Consider the following 26,942-nt stretch of genomic DNA (forward strand, 5'->3'; position numbering starts at 1 on the left):
GCCCTAGGGAGTGCTTTAAAATGAAGAAATAAACTGCCAACATGGATTCAGCCTTTCCCAGAAAACTAGTACCTCTCAGACACAAAACTGTCACACCTCTCCAACAGGTGCAGATGTCTGTGGTACATTGTTATCTGTGACTCATGGTCCATTTGTGAGTTATACTTGAGTTATGATCTCACAGTGTTTCTCATTGAGTCAGAATCCTCACGCTTCACCAACCCACACGGGACAGACCAGGGCAGAGCAGGGCAGAGGGATGCAGCTGTGCCCCTGTCCCACCACAGATAACGGAGTGTGGGGAGGAGGTGTCTGAGGGATAAGGGGCTGTTATTGGACCATAGCGAGATGAGGCTATCAGAGGAAGAGTGAGTGTTTTACAGGGATTCACAGGAGGATATAGGCTTTATAGATTAGATAAGGAACATGCAGGCGCTGACAAATGAGATTAAGATGGAGATGAGATAGTGCTGAAATGTCTTGAGATGGTTTCCAAACACAAGGTACAACAAGGGAAAAGGCAGCCTTCTGTAATGCCATAATAAAATAAAAATAAGTAAAGCAATTGTAGAAAAATGTCACTATATTTTGGACACTCAAATATGCTTTACATGGCATTTTTATTCATTCTATACTTGATCAAGATAAGCTATTGTAATCACAGCTGCCCTGGGGTTAGCTAACGAAAGCAAGGCTGCCATTCACACACATACAGGTAAGGTGGGTGAAGTGTCTTACTCAAGGACACAACAACAGTAAGCACTACTAAAATGAACCAGAATTACACTACTGAAACTGCCTGGGATCCAGAACACACACTTCTTCAGTACTTTACGAAGATCTGGTCGAGTTTGGTCATCATTGAATCTCCATATGTTCAGATGGGTGTGACTGACAGCTGGATCAGCCAATCAGGGGAAAGCATGGTCCATCCGTATCAAAACGCGTCAATTTACTGGAAATGACGGGTGACCAATTAGCTCCTTTGTTTCACATGCTTCACTGAACAAAGCAAAACAAATAAACACATGGGATTGGACAATTATATTTGGTTTTATCTCTAGATGCGACAGAGGGAATGGTGACCAGACTGACTGATGATTCTATATAAAAAAGAGACCAGAGACATATTATTGTGGACATGCCAAGCAACTACTGAAACATAAGTGCTTGTTTCTATAAGCACACAGGGAACAGAACCAGCACTCAAAATCTACTGTTAAGCAAAATAAATAATACAACATACAGTGGGCATAAAAATCCCATACACTAGAGTGATTTTTCCAGTTATTATAGTACTGCACTCTCACGCTGCATGCCGTCATATTGGGAGGTATGCTGTGCACTGACCCTGCTGTTGGTTTTTTCTCACAGACTGGTCACACCTCCCCCACCTGAGCCCTCTGTACCCACAATGCAACCCCCCTCCCCCACCATCTATAGTCACATTTCAGAAGATGGACATTGACAGTGGGACACAATACAATGAGGTAAACTCCGGATAATATGGCTCATTTTTAGAGGAAGAAATTAAATACTTTACATTGAATTGTCACCAAAACAATGTAGTTTTTTGCGTATAATGCGGTTAAGAGGCGTTCTCACACAAATCATTTACAGGGGAACCACAGTGCAGCCTTCCCCAAGAATGTGCCAGTTTGGGTCAAATTTGATTTTAAATTAGAACAATTTAATTACTATTGTGGTTGGTTAATAAAATGTGCCCACAGTATTTTATTATCTTTGTCTTAACAGTTTTAGCACCAACAGCGTAGAGAGCAGTAATTAACTTCGGTTACAATGTGCTAAAACGCTAAACTTTGTTGTTATAATCCTATCTCACATTAATGAATGGAATTTTTTTTCAGTTCAAATGTTGAAGTGCTGTAATGAGTCTGCGTTCCTGTTGGATTGTGGGAGTGATTTCCAAAGGGCGGGGGCGGTGGCAGTGAAGGATTGGTCCCCCAAGGAATACACTTAGCCTCTAAAAGTCACATTAAGAATAAAATACAGAATATATGCCTCTTATGGGATCTATTGTTTCCACTGTTATTTTTGCTTACTAATCAACATGCATTCAGAAAGTGGCTGCAATGAAAAATGAGACTATTGTGACTAGGCAAGTATTAAAATAAATTACTATTTTAATAACCATTCATTGTTATCTGGACGATACAGATTTACAAACTCAATATGGCAAAGAAGAAGGACCAGTATCGTGATTTTGATGTACTATTTGACTACTCAAATAAAAAACTGATCATTAACCATTATTTGCTGCCATATCTACACTGACTAATATTAATCCAAACAATTGTACTAACTTGGGATCTTTTAAAAGTCGGTCAATGAAAATGAAATTGGGCCACACAATCTGCATGACCTTTTAACCCACTGCCCTGCACTAACTATAGAGCATTCACTGCAGTTGTGAATGAACAAACCGTATTGTTATAATGCAATGACATCCACCAGGGCTCTAATAAGATGAATGAAAACCCAGCCACAATGGACATGTCTGGGGCCCCTTAATGGATGTGGGACCATAGGAAGCTGCTCTTGATCTACAATGTTGAACTCAAGGCTGAAGTTTAAGCTCTAATCTGTGGTTTTGAAAAGGATTAAATAACGACTGAACTAGACCTGTTCAAAACAGACTGAAGGTCTAGGACTGGACCAGGACCTGGATTGAGAAAGTGTCTAAAACAAAACTAAACCAGGATTATTAGCACTATAAAATGGAGAGGTCTAAAATATGAAACTTAACTACGCCTAAATCAGGACTAAGCAGTGGTCTAATAGATAGGGATGCACCGATCCAGCTTTTTCAGTTTTGATACCGATTTCAACCCGATATCAACCGACCCATGCCGATACCCGACATGAACTGATATGAGTGCCAAGACTAAAAACAGCATTTATTTTCTTTAAACTAAAATAAAGTAAGGAACCACAGAACAAGTTTGTATAAATACACATTTTTCTGGGCCAACTACGACCAGTAAATAGTCTTATTACATCAATGTATATGTCCAACCAGAATATTAGCTGAGCCGATATTTGGAAGAAGATATGCAATCGAGCTAATTTTACATTATCAGTGCCAATATCTAATACCAGTGGATTGGTGCATCCCTACTAATAGTTCAACATAATTCCACAACTAATAAAAATGTTTACCAAATGAAATTAGGAAATTAAGTGTTTCTATGTTGTTCCTCACTTGAGAAGTGAGTGCTCTGAGCTTTTACCTCCCACCTATCAATGCCCACGGCTCTTTATTTTATCTTTAAAAAATGTTACACAGTGAATTCACTGCACAAGGAAAAGACAAAACAGGAACTCAGAGTGCTATTTCTGTTATGATGTCGTCTTAGATCAATATTGTGATTTGCAATTAATACATCTATTTTAAAAAATCTATGATCCAAGTATGCAATGGTCCTTTACACTGAACTACAACTAAAGTCTTACATAAACAGGTTGCTGTATGGAGATCTAACAGGTGGTGATTGGTCAGGAGTTGGTGGCCTCCACATTTGTCCCTGAAGTCCAATTGGGGATCGGTGGCTGCACAGGATCACCGTGGGGCCGGGCTCAGTCTTTTGTTGTTATCCTAAGGCCAGTCTATGACCTTTGACCTCTGCACACATGTTATATCCACACACACAAGAGCCAGTGGAAGAATGTGCCGTATAAAACTCATGGGGAGTACAGGGAGAGAGACAGGAGTGTGGCCACAGCCTAGTTTGAAAGATTACACTGCAAGTTGTTTTTTATGTATTTCTATTCCATATGCTCTTTTTTGCAAACTTAAATTTGAATCATAAACTCGATATTCTAACGTTACATATTTCCAAAACAACAACTGCAATACTATCAAATTGTCAATATATCTCCCGCTTGCAACTGACTTCTGATTTCTTCAGACTTGCCCTACTAGTCTACTACTACTAAAAATTTTCAGTGAAAAGCCAGATACACCATCACAACCAGAAAAGAACAAACAACTAATTAAAGAAGAACAATGTTTCTCACCTTTATACAGCAGTAAAAAACATGAACAATATATCAATGATGCATTCATTTTGTAAAGTGCTTCAAAGTAGTCTTAGGCGAGGCAAGGCAAGTTTATTTGTATAACACAATTCGTACACAAGGTAATTCAAAGTGTTTTACAGAATAAGAAAGTCTTACATGTAGTCTCACCTGTCCTGTGACTGAATGATGCAAGTAAAGCTGTCAAACGTCCTCCTGACAATACTCACCAACTGCCATCCGTCATCTTGCTTTGATTTACACAATATTATTTATATTTTGAATATTATTAACAGTGGTTATAGCTTCTGTGTGGACATATACTTGACAAATGCACTGTGAATAGAACTATAGCTGCCATCTAAGTCTGTCTAAAATCCTTGTATTTATGGTGATGGTCAACTTGAAAACAACAGCTGAGCACAGTGACAGAGCGATTACTCAACGTGATTTAAACCCAGCAGAAAATAATAGTCTGAAAATATAGACAAAAACAGCTGCCAGCCTGTGCCAAAATCCCACTGGGAAAACTGTACGGATATGATTCAACTTCCTGTCCCAAAACAAGACATCACAGTGGTGTCAATTCATCTGGAGACCACTACCAAGAGACCTAACCAATATGGCGTCCACATTAAAGGCAATTGTAACCCTTTTCATGCATGTTTTAGTGGCCTGTAAGCCTACCACCTGCCCCGTCAGATCAATAAGGCCTAGACAGTTCCAGGCAAACAGACAGCGGGGCTAATCCATGACTCAAAATGCATCAAAGATCCGCCTCTGTTCCTCCTTCATCTCGCCCCAATCATTAAACACTTATCCATGTATTGATCTGTCATGGAGCCTTTATTTTGGCCGTCTCAAGTTTCTGCTCTATTTCTGAAGCTTTTACTTGACTTTTTCAAATTTACCGTAAACATCAAGAGTGTATTAAATAGCAAGGTTTTGGTAATGCAGTTCAAAGTGGTGTCTTCTTTCGTTTCAAGGTCAAAAATATCTATTGTCTCTTAATAAATTGCAGATTGATTTGGATTTAATGACACAGCCATCTTCCAAATATGGGGCAAATATCCACAGTACACTAGTAGTGGCTTGTGGCATATAGGTGACTTTTACATTTATTGTAAACAGTTTATTCAATGCAATTTTATGAATATAGCGCATTTAAAATACAACTGAAGCTGCCCAAAGTGCTTCACATAAACAATAAACAAAAACAGATATACATAAAGCAGACAATATAAGCAAAAGGGAATTCTATATTTTGCTACTCCACAACGGCTCCAACATTTGCTAAACGTCTTTGTTGACCCTTCACCCCCATTTCATTCTTCTTACTGTCCCGTCTAACCATGTACAGTACAAGCCAAACAATCTCTAAGCCTGTCACGATAACATATATTCATTCAGAGAGATATTGAAATAAACGATGATATTGAAACTACTCTATGGCACTGATATAACACAACAATAATACAAGGTAATCCCAGTAAACCATTTTTAAATAGACAGCATGATTAAAAGGCATAGGCCGCAACAGATAAATAAAAGAATGAAGGAATAATTAGCCACAAAAGTCACTTATTCAGCCTTCTACAGCTCAAATGTTACTATAGTACAACAAAAATACCCAAAGACTCCCCACTTTTGCAAATAAACTGTAAACACAATAAATATTAAGCCCTAAAATATACTGTCGCAGCGATCACTTACTAAACAATAATTGGATATAGTAATTATTGTGACAGGCCTAAAATCTCTTCAAGGAACTTTATAAATGTATTAAATGGTGCGATCGGTCTGTTTGTGTTAAATGAATCAGGACAGACGGTGGAGAGATCTCCACCATTTCTCCATGTCCATTTAAACCAACTGATTCAGATGGATTACAACACGAAACAACTGTCTATGACCCAATCAGGGTTATTGATGAAGAAACAAACCTAGACTTAATCAGGGTAAATTGCATTGAAAACATTTATATGGAGAGATTCCAGGCAGTGAGTACTCGGTCTTTTACTGACTTCTTGCTGTTTAAATAAATACAAATAACACAATCTTCTACCCTCATGTGACCAGGTAAGAGAAAGAACAAACATCTAGATTAACACCATACCTTCTGGTGAGCAAAGTGTACAATAGATTAAAGGAAATGTACCTGATGTTTACTGTCTTAAAATGTGGAAAACCAAACATTAATTTTCAACGGTTTGCAGTGGTCCAAAGTTATTCCTCATTTACCTAATGCGTTTCGAGCATCCTAATTATTCACCGTGATGAGGTGATACAAGTTTTTCACAACTCTCATAACTAGCATGCTAACACGCACTTACTAATTATCAATAAATGCTTTCGAATTAGATGCAGACAGCATAAAGCAGACTTTTTTGTGATCAAATTGTTTTAATCAAGTGTTGATGTCATCTGCAGTTATACAAGTTACAGTTAGATTAACTTTTTCCCCCTTTTTAAACCTCAAACCTCCCACCTGTTTTCCCCGAGATCCCCTTTTGATGGGCATATACAAAGGAGGGAGAAAATAAAGAAGACAACAGACTTATTTTGAGCTGCTTATTCAATATTTTTGTACTGGGACAAGATACAGTTTGTTATTTTGCTCAAATACTTCCAGAATTTTACAAGATCGGCAAAAAAGTCTATCTAAAATATACCTTATAAAATGTCCTGAGTCTGGTTATGTTTTCCCATGTTGTTCATACTGAGCTGCTCTGTGCCGGAGCCTACACAAATTACAACTAAATAATCTATTTATAATCTCATTACACGTAAATTGTGACTGAGGAGGCGAATAAATAGGACATCAATACCCAAGCAGAAGAGAAGGTTGTTTAGCTTCCCACTCATTTTAGGCGAAGCATGTTTGAGAAATTGATTTAGTTGTTTCTTTCTCATAAATACTCATTACATGCTCAGAATAAACCACCACAAGGGAAATATGTACCGTACAGTGCTAGAAGTTATAAGACTAAATCCAGTCTACACCAGGACTTTATATGCAAAATTGACTCCTGTGAGTTTTATGCCATGTTAGAATGTTATTATCTCATCAATAAACATACCTGGACTTGTGTTTTATTACATTTGCACATTTTTGAGTAACCCTTTATCATTAGTCTGTCTACATCTCCAAAGCTCAAAATGCTCTGTTCCACCTTGTTATGTCATGAAATGGTAGTTTTCAAGTTAACAGCTACATTTTACCCTTAGTTCAGTTGAGATTGGCAATGTCAGGGCTGAAATTATTCAAATGATTCAAAATAAAGGTGTATCACATTTTAAAACAGTGGCACACTTCCTGTATTATCACAACATCACAAGGTGGAACAGTGTGTTTTCAGTTTGAGAGAACAGAGCCTAAATATGCAGGATTTGTGTGTTAAATTTGTGTGTGTGATTTGTGTGTTAAACATATGTGAATGAAACAAAACACAAGTCATGCATGCAGGTATGCTTGTGATGAGGAAACAGCATTATAACATAGATCAGAAAATACCCTAATATGGCCCCTTTAAGCAGAAAGTCTAACTCAACTGTATGTATTAAAACACATGCAGTTGTGGATGTGAAATATGAAATATGAGGATTGGATGTATTGTTATTGCTGTGTTTGGCTTATTTAATCTTATGTACGGTAAACTATGGAAAAACCCTCAACAGTGATGCTCCACGAGCCAAAGTAATATTGCATGAATTTGAAATAAATAAAAATTGCACAACTGCAGGAGTACAGAGCATTTTGAGTTTTGGAGATGTGGACAGATTAATAATAAAGTTGCGTTGCTTAAACATGTGAGAATGAAGACAACATTATAACATGGCTTAAAGCTCACGAGGGTCAATTTTGTGTAATACAGGACCTTTAACCTCTTGTCAAACGGGGCTAATTTACATTTAAATTCCCAATCAGCTTGTTCAATATTGACCATTACATCACTTTTTATATCTTCCTTTGCTGTCTTTAGTTTATGATTGCACACACCATTGACAAAAGACAGCAATATCCTGCCATCTATAACCGTCAGATTGTATCGTATCTGTGGAGCTGCCATCCATAACAGTGAGGTTGTATGGTTTACGTAGAGATACCATCAGCTGATTGATTAAAGTTCCACCGTAGTTCATTGTTTTTTGCGTGTGCTTCACTCACACACATTTAATCAAAGACCAGCCTTGATTTATTCACCGCTGCAGCTCGCATCTCCCTCAGCCCCTCCCCCAGCCCATCAAACCATCTTCACCGATTTTTGGATATGACTGCCAAGCTCGAGCAGAAATGCACTAAGGTAAAGATTGTAAGCTATAACAGATTTGTCAAAATGTTTCAGCGGTATAAATATCCTAAATTAAACACATTTCCTCGTTATACAATAAAATGTGCTGACAATCAATAGTAGCATATTAATAACTTTAACCACCTGTCTGATGGTTTTCTTTTCTAACAAAACTTGGAAAATGACACCATTCCTATTATTGATTTAGAGTTTATTGTAGTGTATATAGTTTGTCTACTCATTTAGTTAGTATTAAAAACTATTTCAAAATACTCACAATAAGATAAAACTTACTATAACTTATTAACAGTCTATGCAATCAAATAATGAACATGGTAAGTGCTTTGTCAATATTTATCAACATTTTCCTATAAAAATAGTACATTGGTCCTAAGTTGTTGAATTCTGGCTGAGGGAGGGCATCTGGTTTACAATCTATATGCTGAATGAATAATGAAATGCACATCACAATAGGGGACAGATTATACGCTGTGATGATAACACGATAAAGTTAATATCAGGCAGGAAATTGTTGATTTTTCTTTTTTTTTTTACAAGCAAGGAAAAAGCTCACATCAGGATGACATGGTGCAGGACATTCTTTGCCAAATGCATTATCAGCTACAGTGACTAAGGTTGCCAGTTTGAGTGATTTTCTGCTTTTAAGTTGCATGTTTAAGTCCTGACACTGCAAATTCTCGCTGCCTTCCTGTGAGCACATGGTTCAGTGTAATATTCCTGAGAGCTTTTGGTCACCAGCGCCACGTCCCACCGAGCTTTTGTCCAACACTACACAAGCTAAAGAAGCATGGAGGAATCTTAAACAGGGGGGAATGTGATGTGAGCTTTAGTTCTGGTTTAGTCCTGGTTCAGTCCAGCCCTTTAGATTCAGTCCTGGTTTAGAGTTGGTGTAGTCCTGGTTTAATCCTGGTTTTCTTTAGGCTTTTTGAACCGTGCCATACTGAAGCGAGATTACAGAACATTCTATGGCCCACAGTCAAACCTGCACAACTGAACCACAGCCCGGTCACGTCATCACATAGCACTGTTTGAAAATAAGTCCAGAGGCATGAAATATCTCTGTGAATCGATGGATTAAAAAGCAGTGTGCAGCAGAGAGGACAACCGGATGCGAGAGGTAAAAATTGTGTTTCGCCGTGAGTTTTGGATCAGAGTTCATTCACTTTTTCTTTTTTTCCTCTCCACGCACAAAACACGGCATGCAAACATAAGTTCATGAGTGCATACATGAGTAACTGGCCCACCTCCTCCAACCGGGCAAAAGTTTGAAATGTTTGCTGCTCAAACTGGACAAACGTGCTGCGCTTTGGGGGCTATCCGTGCTTGGAAGCAATTGGATTGGGCTACTGGGAGTGCACCTTTAGTCCTTATATAGACCTGCCTTAGCTAATGATGTAGCCTGAGTTCTAGTTAAATCTTGGTTTACATTACAACAGGTTTAAATGGTTTATCCAAGGCTGTCACTGGTTCAGACCTGGTTTAGTTCTGAGTTTTTGTTTAATCTAGACCTAGTTTACATTGCCCTGACTTGAAGCTTTATAGTCCACGGGTATTTCTTTACAGTTATTTAATTTACATTTAGTTGTACTACTTTTTTATAACACAAAAAAACAAGTTCAGACTATGGCTTAATTGATCTGATTCATTTATGTTTTTAATAATCAAGATTATTAATGTTAAATTGAGGATTATTACAAAACAAGTTTACTCCTGATTTTCTTACTTGCAAAGCAGGTTTATTGTGCAATAAAAAAATTGGCAGTGTAAAAGGCACACAATTTCTTAAGTAACATGTTTGAAAATGATTAAATTAAGAGCAGTTACAAGACTATCACCTCTTAGACCTTGAGTTACTGTGAAATAAAAAAGCTGTTCAGGACAAGCTTCATGAATTGAATTAGTGAGAGACGAGAGGAGAGAGCAGAGAGGAGGTGAGGTCGGGTCCAGAGTCTTAAGCCGAGGTTCAAAAAGCGGATTTCAGATCTCTATTTAAATGCAAATCAGCTCCAGACATTTTTCATTGTGCTTTTAAGCTTATAACTGTTATGGTGGGGCCTATAGAATTACACTAATGTGGACTAAAGGAGGAATAAGTACAATTTGAAAACATGGAGAAAGAAATTAATGTTTTAAGCACAATTTGAAACAGAAAAACATAACTAGTATAAAATTACCTCAAACTCGACAAACGTGTTCAGAAATTCATATGATTATTGTAATTGTGTAGCAGGTCATATTTGAATTTTATCTCATAAGTCAATGCTATTATTAAATCTAATTAAATCAAATAGGCTAAGCTTTCAAGTATTTTCCAGTATTAGCTCCTTACTAGGACATCGGAATTACACTGGTCGACCAGGTGCATTGTTTCAAGTGTTACAGCAGGAAATTCTAATATTCAAGACCTGTCCATAGGAGAATTTTAGTAGCTCTAAAATGAGGTAAGACTGCATAAAATTAATGACATTTCATATAGCATTTTCATGTGTACATCTCTGGCATAATTTCAGAAACACTTTCAGATGCCTGTTAAAGGTGTTTCAGTCAGTCTGCAGTTTTAGGTTGGTGTTAAGAGCGTTCCATAGTCTGCATCCATTAACACAATTGGTATGAAAAATGATTTCAGCCAGATACTTTTAAGTACTTTTAGTTCGGTTCAGATTTCCAATACACTGCTTGCACCAACTATGGACCAAATGTATCATCTGAAAAACACTTAAGTAAGTATTGTCCTTAAAAAACCCCTTTGAGAGCTGTCAGTCCAGAGCTTTATGTGTCTCTTTTTGGAGGGTGTCCAAAACTCACCTCTTTCACTCCACTGCTGTTTTTAAGACTGTGTTAATCAAGGCTTTAGTCCAGTGAGAGGATTTGTTCAGCTTCACAAAGTCGGTTTTAAGACTTTGTCTCTGCCATGGAGACAACTGGGAATGGGACTGGGCAGTGTGAGCCCGAAAGGCACTGCTTATGTTCAATACTGAGATATGAGTAAGACTGTATTAAGATTGGTATTGGATTTATAGGTTGTAATTCATTTAAGTGTTTATTAACAATGTCAAATTTAAATTAACATAGGGATATTTTTGTTTAAGTTTAAAAAAAATTACTAGAAATTTTACTATATCTACTCATTTACTAGAATAATTTGATATTTAAATTTAACACTATTAGGGATAGTGTGTATTTACCACTATAATTCAAAATGTCCTGTTAAGTCCAAAAAGCACAAAAACATTTGCCATTTAACAGAAATGTTCATCATAAGTATTAATTAAAAAACAATGTGATTTATGGTTGCTTTTTCCAAATCAAGGCTTAATAAATTGTAATGTATAGATTTAGCTGACAAACCAGGCCGTTAACATTTAAATACGACACTATTGATAATCAATTGCTTTCCTAATGAGGCCTAGAACTCATATGTCAAATCCCAATCCTAACACAAAGCAGGTCAGATCCACAAAATTTAAATTAATATAATCTACAACATTTTGTTTTGAACATTTTTTTTCTAACATAAACAGTAGTTTATAAAGTATACAGTAGCTTCACCTTAACGGGTGAGGGGGTTGTCTTTTAGCTTGTGGGCTCTGGCCCTACGGACTTGAACTCTATCTGAAAATGGATGCACATTAGTCCTGGACACATCTGCAGCCTGGGAGTCGATCTCTCCTTCACTGTGGTTCACTGTGGTTCTCCTCGAGGTTTCTTTTTTTCCCACTGGGTTTTATTGAGTTTTTCCTTGCCGAGGAGGACGGTCTAAAGACAGGGGATGTTCTGGGACAGTTATCCATTTGCTTGTTTTCTGTTGATTAATTTGCTTGTTGATTTTCTAACTTTCTTTCTCTCAATTACCATGTTCAGCCCTAAGAGACAACTGCTGTTGTGATTTTGGGCTTTACAAAAATAAATTGAATTGAACTGGGTTAGTTAATGGGCTGTTCAAATTCCCATTCTAGCCAGTTGGTTCAAACTGCCAGTGTGTCTTTCACACATTGGCAGTGTGTATGTAACACAACTGTTACACATGTGTAAGTGTGACTGTGTGATTGACAGGGGTCAGACAGGCCATTGGTGAAGATTGGCAGCCACGTCTCGGCATTTGGTATAAAGAGTAATGCAATGTGCTTTTGGTATTTTGAAATCTGCTATATAAATCTACACCATTAAGTTAACACAGACAAGTGTGAAAGCCAGCAACAAAATTTCAGTTCCTCTTTAACCCTGTAAATATTCTTGTTAGCGATTTCTGAAAACAAAGTTCCTCAAATTGTTAAACCAGTAAGCATACAAGATTTGCAATGCCTTACCAAGCAAAAGTCCACAATTCCCAACACCATATCAATTAATCCTAAAGACAGAAACCATCCTTGTTTCATGAAAGGAGGGAATTGTTTGTGCATTGTTGCTTTTTATCGAGACAAAATCACAACCGATGGAGGGAGGTTGGTTGCACAATGCAGGTCTTTCAGGGCCTACACACTGACAAAGAAACAATAAGAGAAGATTTGTGACTTATTCATGAGAGGGCATCAGGGCAAAAAAGAAATCTTCAATCAAAATGTTCAAAGAAACCAGAAATATCTCCAACAAAGAGAACTATAAAGACTGTAAATATGCAAGTTTTCCATTGACATCTATATGGGATACTTCACTGTATGGGCCCCAGGAGGACATTCATGCTGTCACCAGCCAATTCAGCTTACACTGAAGTGTGTTACAAATTTATGAGGGCCGTACGTTCTACAATGGGTTCAAAGAGTTAAATAAGAAAAACTCCTGTATATGTCACTCACATGTTCAGATCAGTTTTTGTCATGATTCAAAGTGATGCAAGTCAAACAACAAACATTTAAATAATACATTGGAAATGAGACACTGGAATAATTAGAAAGTAAACAAATGCAGGTAAAATTACATGTGGTTTTTCTCACTCTCTATATTTTCATGGTCGGTGTGACGTTTTTGGTCAGTTGACTTGCTTAGCAACGCCAGTCGCCATATTTACAAAGGGGAAAGCTTCAATGGAAAGTAATGGGTAACTTCAATCAACTCATCAAATTCTCCCAAAGTAATTCTACAAATGCACACAACAATAGCTCAAAACATTGGGAAGCAATACGAGGCTAAATATCACTAAGCTGTTGTGCAGGTTCATACTCCACTCTACTGAAGTGTGTTGTTTGTACTATATGATAAGACTATTGTTCGCTCTAAAGTGGCCACTCAAAGGAATGAGTGTGAGGATGCGGATTCAAGTTGTTAGCTGCCACACCTGTAGCTAATTTGGCACCGTTTAGTATAGCAAATAAATGTGTTTCAAACCTCCTCTGCTGGTGTATACAGTGGCTTGCAAAAGTATTCATCCCCCTGGAGCTTATTCATATATTGTCACATCACAACCACAAATTTAAATATATTTTCTTAGCATTGTATATGAATGAGCAACACAAAATGGCACACAAGTGTGAAATGGAAGATTACAAGATTTCCATTATTATTTTTTTTTTAATAAAAAAACTTACGTACAGCATACAAAAGTATTCAGTCGACTTTTTCTTGAATGCAAACAAATTGCTTTTAGAAGTTGCCTGATGATTTTGGAAAGATTGAATGTGGATCTAATGACTAAGAAGAGTCCACCTGTGTGTAATCTTGTCTCAGTATAAATGTTGCTGTGCTGTAAAGGCCACAGAAGTTTGTTAAGAGAGTGTTGGGGAGCAAACCACAAAATGAAGCCAAAGGAGCACACCAAACAAGTCAGAGAAAAGGTTGTGGTGAAGTTTAAAGCGGGGCTTGCGTCTAAAACGATTTCCCAAGCGTTGAACATCTCAAGGAGCACTGTTCAATCCACCATCCAGAAATGGAAAGAGTATGGCACAACTGCAAACCTACCCAGACATGGCCGTCCACCAAAACTTACAGAACAAACAAGAAGAGCACTCATCAGAGATGCAGTCAGGAGGCCCATGGTGACTCTGGAAGAGCTGCAGAGATCCACGCTCAGTTGGGGGAATCTGACAAAGCTTGAACTCTTTTGCCAGGAAGAATGGACAAAAATTTCAGTCTGTAGGTGTGCAAAGCTGGTGGAGACATACCCCAAAAGACTTACACCTATAACTGCAACAAAGGGGCACTTCCACAAAGTATTAACTTGGACTTTTCAGTTTTGTCTTTTTTTTTTTTTTTATCTGGAAATCATATATAATTTCATTTCAACTTCACACTTACTTTTGTGTTACTTATTCGCATAAAATGCAAATTAAAGCATATTTAAATTTGTGGTTGTGAAAATTTGAAAAAGTTCCAGGGGGATGAATACTTTTGCAAGCCACTGTAAGAATAAACTACCATTCAAGTTACCTGCGAAGAATTGCTGTGAGAATACACAGTGGCAGTCTCACCTGGGGAGCTTTGCAAAGTGTTTTCTTGCTTTTGTGTCAGGCGTTTGTAATAAGTATAACTTCAGATGGAGTTACTGTGCTTTTATATTTACACTCCACCCCACAGCAGTTGTTACATTGTCCAAACTTAAGTATATGATGTACACCAGTCGTGCCATGCTTTCACATGGGCTGCTGTCTGGTGTTTTCCCCTTCGCTGTGGTTGCTAAGACAAGTAAAAGTGTTGAATACCCAGATGACCGACCATGAGAATGGACAGGCCATGTCTCATGTGGGAGCTGTAGGTTTATTTCTGACCGATTTTAGTCATAAGATCTGGGAACCCAATTGTGAGGCTCATTCTGTATTCTGATTAATTCGGTTTGAGAACCAAAACACAAAATATCAACTTGGCCCATCATGTACAATGTTTTGTTTTTTTTGTAATTAAGAATAAATCAACATCATAATTGTTTTCAGTAAAAACTATATTTGATTTGAACATGTTAAATGTACATGTACTTCTAATGGGAAAACAGATAAGACTGTTTATAAAATTGGGGTAGAAAATTCTATATTAGTGGATCCTTTAGAAATGGAGGAGAAGGTATCATAATCTTGAGCAATGTGCAGGATTTAAATCGATTTTTTCCAAATTGTATATTTCAATTTTCAACATTTTGATAATTTGCGTTAAGTGTCTCCAAAGGGTCCTATGAGTGAGTGGTGGTGGGATTAAGCGAAGGGGCTTCCTGTCTTCACCAGGCGTTGAACTATTAGCGGAAGCCTTCCTCACAGCCGTATAAATAACCCACTCTCGCATAACTCAGACTCAAATAGCCTGTCATGTCATCCACTCGTCTGGCTGCACCAGGTCCAGCTTTATGACAACACAGAGCGGGAGAACACAAGACGCAAAAGATTTAGTTTAGTCCGACTCAAATTGTTGAAAATGTACTGACCTGGGACTAATACAGAAACGATGAAATGATGTCTGTCTGATCAAGAATTACACAACAGCCTAGACTAAACCATGTGACCTATTCCAAGACTTAAACAGAGCTAGACCAGCTTTAAAACAAGACTATAACAAGTGATGATGAGTTGTGGCATTAAAGATGGGTCAAATCGAAGACATACTTCTCAGCAAGGACAGTTCTATTCATCCACTATATGCCGCAAGGGTATCCTGATCTATTAAAAGTGCCCTTAAGATTTGGGATGTTTGTTTGATTCTCGTTTCATTACAAAGATCATATTCAACTGAAATAATTACTCTTTTGTGCTGTTTTCTGGACTGCTCTCGGCATGACTACATGAGGATGGCTAAGCCGACTTTTACAGACACTTTTATGATATTATTCTGTATTTTTGGGCAGTGAGTAATCTCAAAACTGATCAAAGTGGACCTATCATTTTCACCGGTGAATGAGTCGCCACATACAGACAATACAGGATCACAGTTAGCCAGAGGTGATAGAAATCTACACCTCTTCGATACAAAGGAAAGATGTGTCATAAGATTCTAATTACGAGCGTTTCAGGCCAGTGGGTACAGATAGTAGTAGTACAGCCTCCTTAGCAGACTTATTGTTTAGATGCTACAAAGAAGTAGTAATGCATTAGTCAGACAGGGTAGGAAACTTGGAAAGTACACAGACAATAAGGATTCTAAACACAAGAGCATGGATACTACAACTAAACAAAGCATCAACAGATATCAAAACACAGCATCAAACATATAGTGCACGCTTTCAGCCAAGAATGTACCCAAACGGAGCTAAGTGAAATGCTGAAAACATAAAAGAACACTCAAGCTCTAAGTACATAAAAACAAAAGTATATGGGCACTATACTTGCAGCACATACCGATCTGCCAATTTATAAATGTCACTGATAATTATTAGCCATTGATGGTGACTTTTATGATGTATTAGAGACTGAGCGACATGGGTTTTTTCATCAACGATGCCGATACCAATTGTTTAGAATGTAGAGCAACTGATGGCCAATAAGCTCTGCCAATATTTTTGGATCGATATTTTGGGCCAATTTTGATAATTTTTTTCAAATGATGTCAATTAAACTAACTACAAACTCCCCCCCAAGCCCTTTTTTTTACCAGAAACCTATAAGAGGGCAGTGTTGTCATGTTTTGTGCAGCTATCTCTTCCTATTAAAGTGTTAATAGAAAGCTTTGTGTACATTTTCAGGCAGTAGATTGACTAAAACAAAATATCAGCCTCTGCTGAAGTTTAAGGCCGATAGCCAGTACACTAAATATTATATTGATCTATCTCTAATGTAAAAATTATAATAATTTCCATTTACCAAATAAATCTTTACAAACCTTTGCTGAAACAACTTGCTTTTACAACAACAGTATTCATTTGGATTTGGACTAGCATTAAATTACATACAACTAAATAATATATAGATAAAGACATCGTTCCCATGTGGGGTATTCCTGAAGCATCCAGAGTAGATATTCCTGAAAGTCCATGTCCAGTTCTGACCATGAACCAAGCTCAAGATCTGCAGAAGGGCCTGCCATTAAAGTAGAATTATCCTCAATAGAAGTTATGTATTTGACAAATCTTTTCGTAGTACAGAAAAATGGCTAAAAGTGAAAAAAGTTCCCTACTAATACTAAGAAACGATAAATACTGAACCCCCAAAAATTACTGTTTCAGCTATCATATACTGAACAGTACATCGATATAGTAATTATCGTGACAGGCCTACTGTAGATGCACTGCTCCTGAGGAAAGGGTCAAATGTCGAAAACAAATGTTCCTACACAATCAACCAGTTAAATAAAGAGACAATGGTAACTTGTTTTATTAGTACACTCTATACAACCAAACCCAAGTTTACTCACAATACAAACTCATTCCACATTTCAATATATTCAACTATGCAGCCATTGCATTTCCAGTATCTTGCTAACAGAGCCAGGGGCAGCGCCAGGATGGGGTGGGGGGTGGGAGTTTGATGGGGCACTAGCCTCCCCTAGAAAAGCTAATGCTCCCCCATAGCTTTTTGAAGATTTTTGCTCCACTTGAATAGCACATCCAATCTCGACTAAACATGTTTAAATGGCAGCCCATAAAACAGTATTCCATCACTACAGGAGCTAACTACATTTAAACTATTTTAAATCCCCCTTAACTCCTCCAACCAAAAATGTCTGGTGCCACCCCTGAACAGAGTCAACCACCCTACAAACATGGCTGATAAAATACAATATTTTCACCCCGGAATACTGTGAACAGGTACATCATCAAAACTCTCTATGTTTCACTTCCAGTAGTCAGATATATTTGTCATCATTTAGAGCAGTGATAGCACCATAGTGATATCACATCTTACTGAGCGACGTTGTATTAATCACCAAATGCATTCCCAGCACTAGCTAACATCAGCACATCCGATTATTGACTGGGGCTTGGCAGGTGACGTTACAGTAGCATAAGCATTTTCTCAGAGGGAAAGACCTCACTTGTTTGATTCACTAAATGGGCGTAGGTATTTGAGGGAGCACATCCAGGAATGCAGTGTCCTGAGGCAGATTTTAGAGGGTGACAGTCTGCGCCTCTAATAGTGAGGTCATGCCGCCGGAGCGAGCAGGCGTCAGGGCGACGGTGGTGAGGGTAAACTGAGCACCCAATGGTTAAATATGGACCCAGTGACAGACATATTGTAAATAAGTAAAACTGTAAAAACCTGCTGATAACAGGACATGGTAAACGACACATTTTATATAGCGCTTTTCCATCTTCTAGGCACTCAAAGCATCAAGGAACCGCACACCCACTTACACAACACATTCATACACTTGTTTACGCAGACACTAGGGGCAAGGTGGGTTAAGTGTCTTGCTCAAGAACACAACTGCAGCATTCATCTGTGGGAGCTGGAATCGCACCGTCAATTGGATGTCAACCAATGTTTATGTGGAAAGCTGAATTCAAACAGCCAACCTTCAGATCAGTGGACAAGCAACCTTTGTAGTTTGGCCAGTTGTAGTTTAACAGTAAAACCATACAGAAAATTAAAATAGTGACTTTTTACTTTACAAGTCACTATCATCGATAAGACATTTTGCGCATTTGGCTGCTCCAACCACAGCCAATCACACTAACACAAACAAGGTGAGTAAAGCGTCTTGCTCAAGGAGTCCCAATTTCAGCAAACATTATTGTAGTGGAAACTGATTGTCAGCCTAGTGGTTACTGGACAAACATATGAACCAACTGAGCAATTTCAGTAACAGTGTTCAGTACCGGTATATGTCATCTCCTTACAAATGAAAGTACCAACAATTATTCATCGAAACCACAGCACAGTTACACGTGCGAATAGCAACAAGTTGTTTTTTGCACATTTGAACCTCAAATTTTACACTATATTTTCCAGACAAGCAGGCACTGTTGTAAGAGCAGCCTAATATTAAGAATAAACCGTATTGTTAGACTATATATGATTAAAATGTGTGACTCATTCTCTCTGCTACATTTTGATAAAGCATTCAGTATTTGCTTCGTCATTACAAGAACGTCATAGGATGCACATCGCTCTGTTCCCTCATAAATATTAAACTCTGCAGAGAAGGTAAATTGAGGGCACTTCCTATTTGCAGATTATTTACAAGCAGCAGATCAGCGGCATCACTTATTTATGTCCTTTGGAGGATCAGGGACAGTCTAATGTATATTCTAGTCACACAACAGCTGATGTCAAACACTTAGACAAACATACAGTGGCGAGGCATAGGCACGGCATTTGTCCACTGGTCCTCAGGCCTGGCCAGAGAATTACTATATCGACTTATCGCTCAATATTATAGAAATAACTTAATCTATTACACATTATACTATACAAACTACCAAAATGTTTAATTGTGCTATCCATTTCATGCTGGCTACACTTTTACAATAGATGGTTGACTTAATATAAGCTTCACTTGGACCTGTTTTAGGGTTACTTTAGTGGCATAACGTAGTTTCACTATTGTAGTTTTTGTGATATTTGTCTGTCGCACTATATTCTACTGAATTTGTTCTTGTGACAGGACTGGTGTCAATAAGAAGCTATTTCAAACTGACTGTGGTGGAAGTAGTGGTTACTCAACTCTTTAAAATGAGGGAAAGTCGATATAGACAAAAATGAATACTGTAGCTCAATATTTTTGGGGATTATTCTGGTGACAATATATCCAAAATGTGCAAAATTGTATCTGTAAATGTCCAAGTTGAGGTTGAGGTTCAAGTATTGCTCAAAACATGAATGGGCTGCAAATTAACCATCAAAGTACAGACGTATCACATTATACCCTACCAGAAGATCCAACTTTCTGTTCTCTTGACTTGTAATCAGCTCTTTCATGCTGTCCGCTGTCCTCTAGTTGTTTTTTAATAAAAACAATTCACGTGATGTTAAGTTTTCATCTCCAAAACAACAATTGTGATAGTATAATTTTTTTCAATATATTTCATCATCTCCCATATCTATATTACAGTGAGTTTGGACATGCCACTATACTCTATATACAAATATAATGATTTATGCCATAGATAATCACACCGTGTGTTCTCATTGTGTTCTTCCCAAATGCTGATAAATTCAAATTACATGAAAAAGACAGATGCAAGGCTTTGTAAATTCTAGCGGGTAAAACAAACCATGTTATAAAACTGCTCCATAGACTGTAATATACTTGGACATAACTACTACACATACTGTAATCGATAATGTAAATGTAAAATTGGGTTTTAAAATGATGTGCTGATAAGTCAAGAAATACATTTGGAGCGGTTCAGCACAAAACCAGGGTGTCACAATATAAAAGTTTAGTGTTATGAGAAGACATTTCACAATTATTAAATTATTTTAAAAATGCTGACATCATGAACAAACAACAGTAAAATCCTAGATTAACTTTCATTTAAGTTGTCTAGTAGAACCATCACTATTCTGCCAGTATGTGACCAGCTTTATAAAATCTAACTTTCTGAATCATTAAGTGAAATCAACATTAACACTCAACAAGCACTTAAATTAAAATTACTTATTTTTTTCTTTTAAAATTCTCACAATGATTATGTTTTACTGACATTATATGTAAACCAGTATAATCACGATTATCAAGTTACCAAATAATCTTCACATCCCTAGTTGAGAATAGCAACAGCAAAGTCAAATCAAGTCTAGGACCCCAAGGTGTAAGTTAGGACACATGGGACCATCCCAGTGTCGCAGTCATGCACTCACTCACCAGCTCTGCGGCTCCGGAGTGACCTGCTGATGGAGGGCTAAAGAAAACCCAAAAAATGTCCCTCTGTCCCCCAACTTATGCAGCGTGTGGTCCGTATCCAAATTAAAGCTTTGCACTTGACTCAGCAATGTCAAAAAGAAAATTATAGTCCACTTTAGAGATGAGACAGGTTGTCCCATTTGGGCTGCCATAGTAGGGGGTTAAAGCAATGTGGTCCTTATTGAGCAAGTTCAATCCAGTGTTTTTGAAGAAATGAAAAATCCAAAAGCTCGTGATGCCGTCCCAAATTTGTCCTCGCTGCAGGCTTCAGTAGCCAGGTCCGTTTGCTGCTGTCAGTCTGCAAAGCTTTACTCTGAGAAATGTGGTTACAATGTGCATGTGCTCCTGCCTACCCCCTCCTCCTCTAGTCTAAAAGCTGGAGAGAGAGAGGGAGACATAGGACAAGTGCTTTGAATAGGCAGCTCCGCCCCCCACCTCGGCAGCAACAGACCCCCCTCCTCTCTCTCTGTCTCTCTCTCTCTCTCCCAGTGAGCCAGTCCCATCTCAGCTGACATCAACACTCAAGGGACGCATGCCAAAATACCAGCCGAGGTTGTCAAGATACTTTGGAGCATTTTGAATAAAGAATGGAGAGGGATAAAGAGCGAAGAGACAGTACGCTAAGTTCTGTTAAATAACAACACACAAAAGCATATTTGCATTTTGCAGCTAGCTTGGTTTAATTTTATGACAGGAAATTTGACCATTTATTGAAACGTAAGTAAATTTATGATTTAAGAGTTCATGTTTTTTTCCCTCACAAAATAGAGTAAAGCTATTTGTATCCCTGGGTAAAACTGCATATAATAAACATATTTAACACTTTTCTTCGTTTAATTACAGATTTCATAATAAAAGTATAAAATATACTAGTAGTCTCTCTGTAATATTTAAACATTAGTTAGTCATATAAAACAAGAACCAAGAAATAGGTCTATGTTAACTTTTATTCAGACATTGTTGTACTATGAGCTATTAGGGTTTATCCATATCAAAAAACTTCATTATGTTGATTATTTAAGACAGTGCTGATGTGAGGTTAGATCAGGTTCATGTTCTTGAGTGAGTATGTTTTTCTAAATCCTCCGTGACAGTGGACTGGATGTGGCAGTGATCTGGAATGAATCCTGGAGACAAAGGATCCAAACGCACACACTGACCCATGAAACTCTATTACTGACCTTTGGCGACTCTGGAGATGGGACAGTGGGACTCTGAACGAATAGTGATAATACGAAAACATCAAACATCAACTTCAGACTACAGTTGCACATTTTCTATGAATGTAAGAACAACACTAAACAAGGGACAAACCTGGGTACTTAACCACGTTTTGGAGTTAGGGGTAACAGTAGTGTAGGTAGAGTGTTTGTCCACTGATTTGAAGGTTGGCGGTTCAAATCCCACTCTCAACATAAAAAAAAAACATCATTGGTACAGTGGTCTGATCCACTGGGCCAGAGGCTGGAAGTACGATTCCAGCTCCCACAAATAAATACTGCTGTTGTGTCTATGGGCAAGATACTCAACCCACCTGTGTGTACACTGGTGTATGAATGTGTGTGTGAATGTGTGAGTGGTTCCTTGATGTAAAGCACTTTGAGTGCCTTGAAGGTGGAAAAGCTCTATATAAAAATGTCACTGTAGGAGTAAAATGGTAACTTACAACATGATGAATCTTTTGGTATGGCAGTTTGTCATGTATTGTTTTTTTTTCTTTTTTCTTCTTATTGTTATTTGTATTAACCTTTATTGGCCGGGTCAAGAGGTTTGCAGTGGACGTCAATATTTCATTGAAATACAAATATAAATATAATGGCAAAGAAACTATTTGCCCTTCACAGATTTTTTTCCACACAGTACAGTCAAATTATTTTGTTGTTTTGACTTCTGAAGTACTTACTCTGTCCTTGTTATCTTTATGATGTACCACTGAGGTTACTCTTCTTCATCATCATCTTCTTGAACTTTCAATATACCACAATGTCTCTGTCACAAACTGATGGTAAACATAAACGTCTACTGCATTTGACACTTGAATGTATTTTTCATTTATTATTCATTTAAACAGAGCATTGTACATTACTCGATTTAGTCTGTACCCCATGGATCTATCTAGGGTCTCATAGTATTCTCTCCTGATGTTTTGTATTTTGTGATTTTTGGTATCCATTGCTTTCTACTTTTATGTTTCATTATGTTAAACTTCCTGTTGACAAAAAAAAATATCTTCCACTTACAGTTTACAGCTTCTTAACCTCTGATCAGGACTGAAAATTCCAGTGTGTAAGAACAGGTGAACTTTGTCACACTCTTTAATGGACAACAACTTTACTGATTTACTCAGCAAAACAGGGGCAGCTGCCACCTCAACTGTTAACAGCCATAAACCACACATACAGCAGGCCAGCTCAACTCAGAACAGAGACCCAATAACTGCTCTCGAAAAAACTAACTATGCAAAATGAACATAAGCGTTTAACAGTGTGTGTGGGCAATAATAATTCCATTTGTTTTGTACGTTTTACTCCTATTGTTCGCAGCAGGGGGCACAAGTCAAGCTTCCAAAAATGGAAGCACTGTTTAAACATGTAAAAAAAAAACAACTTTGGGTAAAATTGTTCAGTTTATTTTTTAAAACATAATATTTCTTCTCTTAAAAACATAATTTTCAAGATCATAGCAGTGAATTAATTTCATAAGCAGATCAAAATTGACACTGGGGTATAAGGATTAAAAAAGATTAGTGTCAGAAACTACCAGTCTCAATGGCTAAAAAGCTGCTATTTTCCTCTCATGTGATCAGCACCGGACATGTGAAGAGCTGCTTAATGCAGAATCTTTAAGGAGTATAAAATTAAATAATCACAAACATCGAATAAAGTAATAACATGAACTAATGGGTACTTTTCCTTACATAGACAACCTAAAATAAGCACATATATGCAGACTTTTATGTACTGTGTTTGTGTGTGTGTGTGGGGGGGGGGTGTGGGTGTGTGGGGGTGTGTGGGTGGGTGTGTGTGTGTGTGTGTGTGTGTCTGTTGTCTTGTCTATCCAGTGTTTCCCATTAATACAGGAGACTATGGTGGCCCTCCATAATCTTAAATAGTCCCTCTTAGTTTAAAATAGACCAGACAATATATTGGCATAACAAAATCAGACTTTGTTGCTCATTGTATTACCATTAAGTGGTCAAAAGTGACTTAAAATTTTAAAGTAGTCAGTAAATGACTTTTATATGTCCCAAATTGAAAGAGAATTGAAATTATTCAAATAAAAATGATTTGTGCCACTAGCCTCAGACAGATGTATGGGAAATTGCTGTCCTTGTAAAAACATTATATGCAAGTAAATAAGCAACAGTACTAATACTTATATATTATTTAGAAACAATGTGAAACTCTAAACTACCGGTAGTTAAAATTTAATTTTTTTAACAAGGTTTACAATGCATGGGCAGTTTTCCTCATTCCTCTAAACTCACACCTGTTTGTCTCAGTAAAACATTTGTGCAGCTCCTAGTGGAAACACTGTGGTATTGCAGTGTTAGAGCCCTAAAGATGGAATGAAAACATATAATCAATTATAACAAAACACTGTTTCAAATTTGATTACTAATTATTCTTATTAGCTTTTATATTTTGCATCTACATTCAAAAACATGATTTTATTTATGTTTTAACAAACACCATGAACGAATGACTTGACTCCTCTGAAACTATTTGAACAGCCTTTGAAGTACAACATGAAGCAATGCAGGTGCCCAGATGAATGTAACTGTCTGATATGAATGATCGTGGAAAACTCGTTATCACTGATCCCAGAAACTGCAGCTCTAAAAATAATACAAACCAAACAAAGATGGCATGTGTTGTAAAGTTAGGCCTGTTTTCTTATGTAGAGTTTTTACCATAAGAACACATGGACGTTAACCTCATGACAAGTTTATGAATTAAGCTACAATATCTAATAAGGGGAGATATATCGGAAAATGGATAATGTTACAATTGTTGTTCTACAGATAGGCAAAATTAGAATGTCAAGTATTTGTTTCTCACAGGTTTATACTATGGTGGCACCAGCGATCCATATTTGAATAATTTTAATATATGATTTTTCGAGTATAAATGTCACTTATTGGCTCTACTGATAAAAAACACTGATTACAAATTAAATATAGTAACTTTTTATGTTCATGACAACTCTGGAAACATAAAGTACCATTTGTATCATCAGTTTTTGTCTTTTTTTAGACTATGGGGGCCACCATGGTCTCAACTATTAATGAGAAACATTGTCATCAATAAATAAAACAATTAAAACAACAAAAAAGAGCTGATAAAACAAGGTATAAAGTGATATTGTATGGGTCAAATAATCTAGTACAATTTTGGTGGGTGGAGCGATTATATTGTAACTTTGCCAAGACAATGAGAAGTCTGCCAAGCCAAGTTAAATAAATGTATGTATACAGCAGCCAACTTCAAAACGAAACTATCCTAGTCTTAAAGTACTGTCTGTAGTTGTGAATTTGAAAATAGAAAAATAGATGAAAGAAGCATATCCAAGGTGGCTATAATACAATTTAATTGCATCTCAGGCTCAAGGCCAAGACATGAATGCTTTCTAACTGTACAATTCCGACACTAATAAAATAAATAAACGCTGGACTTAAAAAAGAAAAAAAAAATTAACGATTCTCTCCCACGGCAGCAGCGGCGGCCATGACAGTGAGGTCCTTAAGGGGGCTCTCTCATTAGCAGCCTGAGCCACGTTTCAAGGATACAGGCTATTTTAAACCTGCAGTCTTCATATGGAGAGGGTCATATCTGCTTTCAGCACACACCTCCACGGCTGCAGATCGCTGCCTCAGCACTAATACTGTATTGATTAATGGATTGGACTAAAGAGAGAGTGCTCCTGGTTATTATGGGATTAAATGGGACCATGGTACAGAAGAATGTTGCTCGGATAAACGGTCAGAGAAAGAAGGGAGAGAATATGGGTGGTTGAAAATGAAAAGATGCCACTGACAAAATGTGTGTGTGTGTATATATATATATATATATATATATATATATATATATATATATATATATATATATATATATATATATATATATATATATATATATATATATATATATAGCTTGGTAAACATATTGGACATTTATGAACAAAGACAACAATAAAGACAGCACGGTTTATCTATAACATATTTAACTAGAATGACTTCGTCCTGTTTTGCATGAATTGTTATCAGACTTTTGTCCTTTCTATATATATTTGATTTGACAGTTGTTTTCCATTTGTTATGACTCTTGGAAGTCATGGAAGTCAAGGAACTATCTTGTACTGGTAAAAACACAAACTCAAACTCCAAGATACTCTGATGCAGATGCAGGTATTATAATGATCCAGTTTTGTTTTTTTTCCTAAACATCTGTTCTTTTAGCCAATGTTAGCCACTTTCTTTTCTTCTTAAACACAACCTATTGTGTGATTTCAGACAACTGTAGGTCAATAATATAATCTAATACAGAGGTACGCCAGCTAAAATAATTATGGGAAGCACCACCATGTAATCAATAGGAAAATTGGCTTTTGCACATCACGTGGGAGTATGGCATCATCACAACAGGGATACACCGATACTGGTATTGAATATCAGTGCTGCATCGCTGGATCGGGTATCGGTTCCATGATATCAGTTAAGCTGATATCCTGGTTGGGCCTTTAATTGGATGTAATAAGACTATTTACAGGCTCATTTTGGTCCAGAACATCTCATATTTGTACTTTTATTCATACAAAGCTGTTCAGTAGTGATTGGAACAGCTGCATAACACAACTGGATCTCTTGTAATAAGTTATGTTTTAAGGAAATATTTT

General features: G+C 37.2%; 1 protein-coding gene across 2 annotated transcripts in view; it reads right to left on the reverse strand.

The window, feature by feature from the left end:
• itga7 (integrin, alpha 7) overlaps positions 1 to 21,412 on the reverse strand; it is a 54,532-nt gene extending 33,120 nt beyond the window's left edge. For both annotated transcript variants that reach the window (XM_055221697.1, XM_033967199.2), the window contains exon 1: positions 21,009 to 21,412. In XM_055221697.1, the coding sequence (XP_055077672.1) occupies positions 21,009 to 21,199 (191 nt within the window). In that variant the 5' untranslated portion in view covers positions 21,200 to 21,412. The remainder of the gene's footprint in view (positions 1 to 21,008) is intronic.
• Between the last annotated feature and the right edge of the window lie 5,530 nt (positions 21,413 to 26,942).

This window comes from Periophthalmus magnuspinnatus, chromosome 5, assembly GCF_009829125.3.
Source record: "Periophthalmus magnuspinnatus isolate fPerMag1 chromosome 5, fPerMag1.2.pri, whole genome shotgun sequence".
Lineage (NCBI taxonomy): Eukaryota > Metazoa > Chordata > Actinopteri > Gobiiformes > Gobiidae > Periophthalmus > Periophthalmus magnuspinnatus.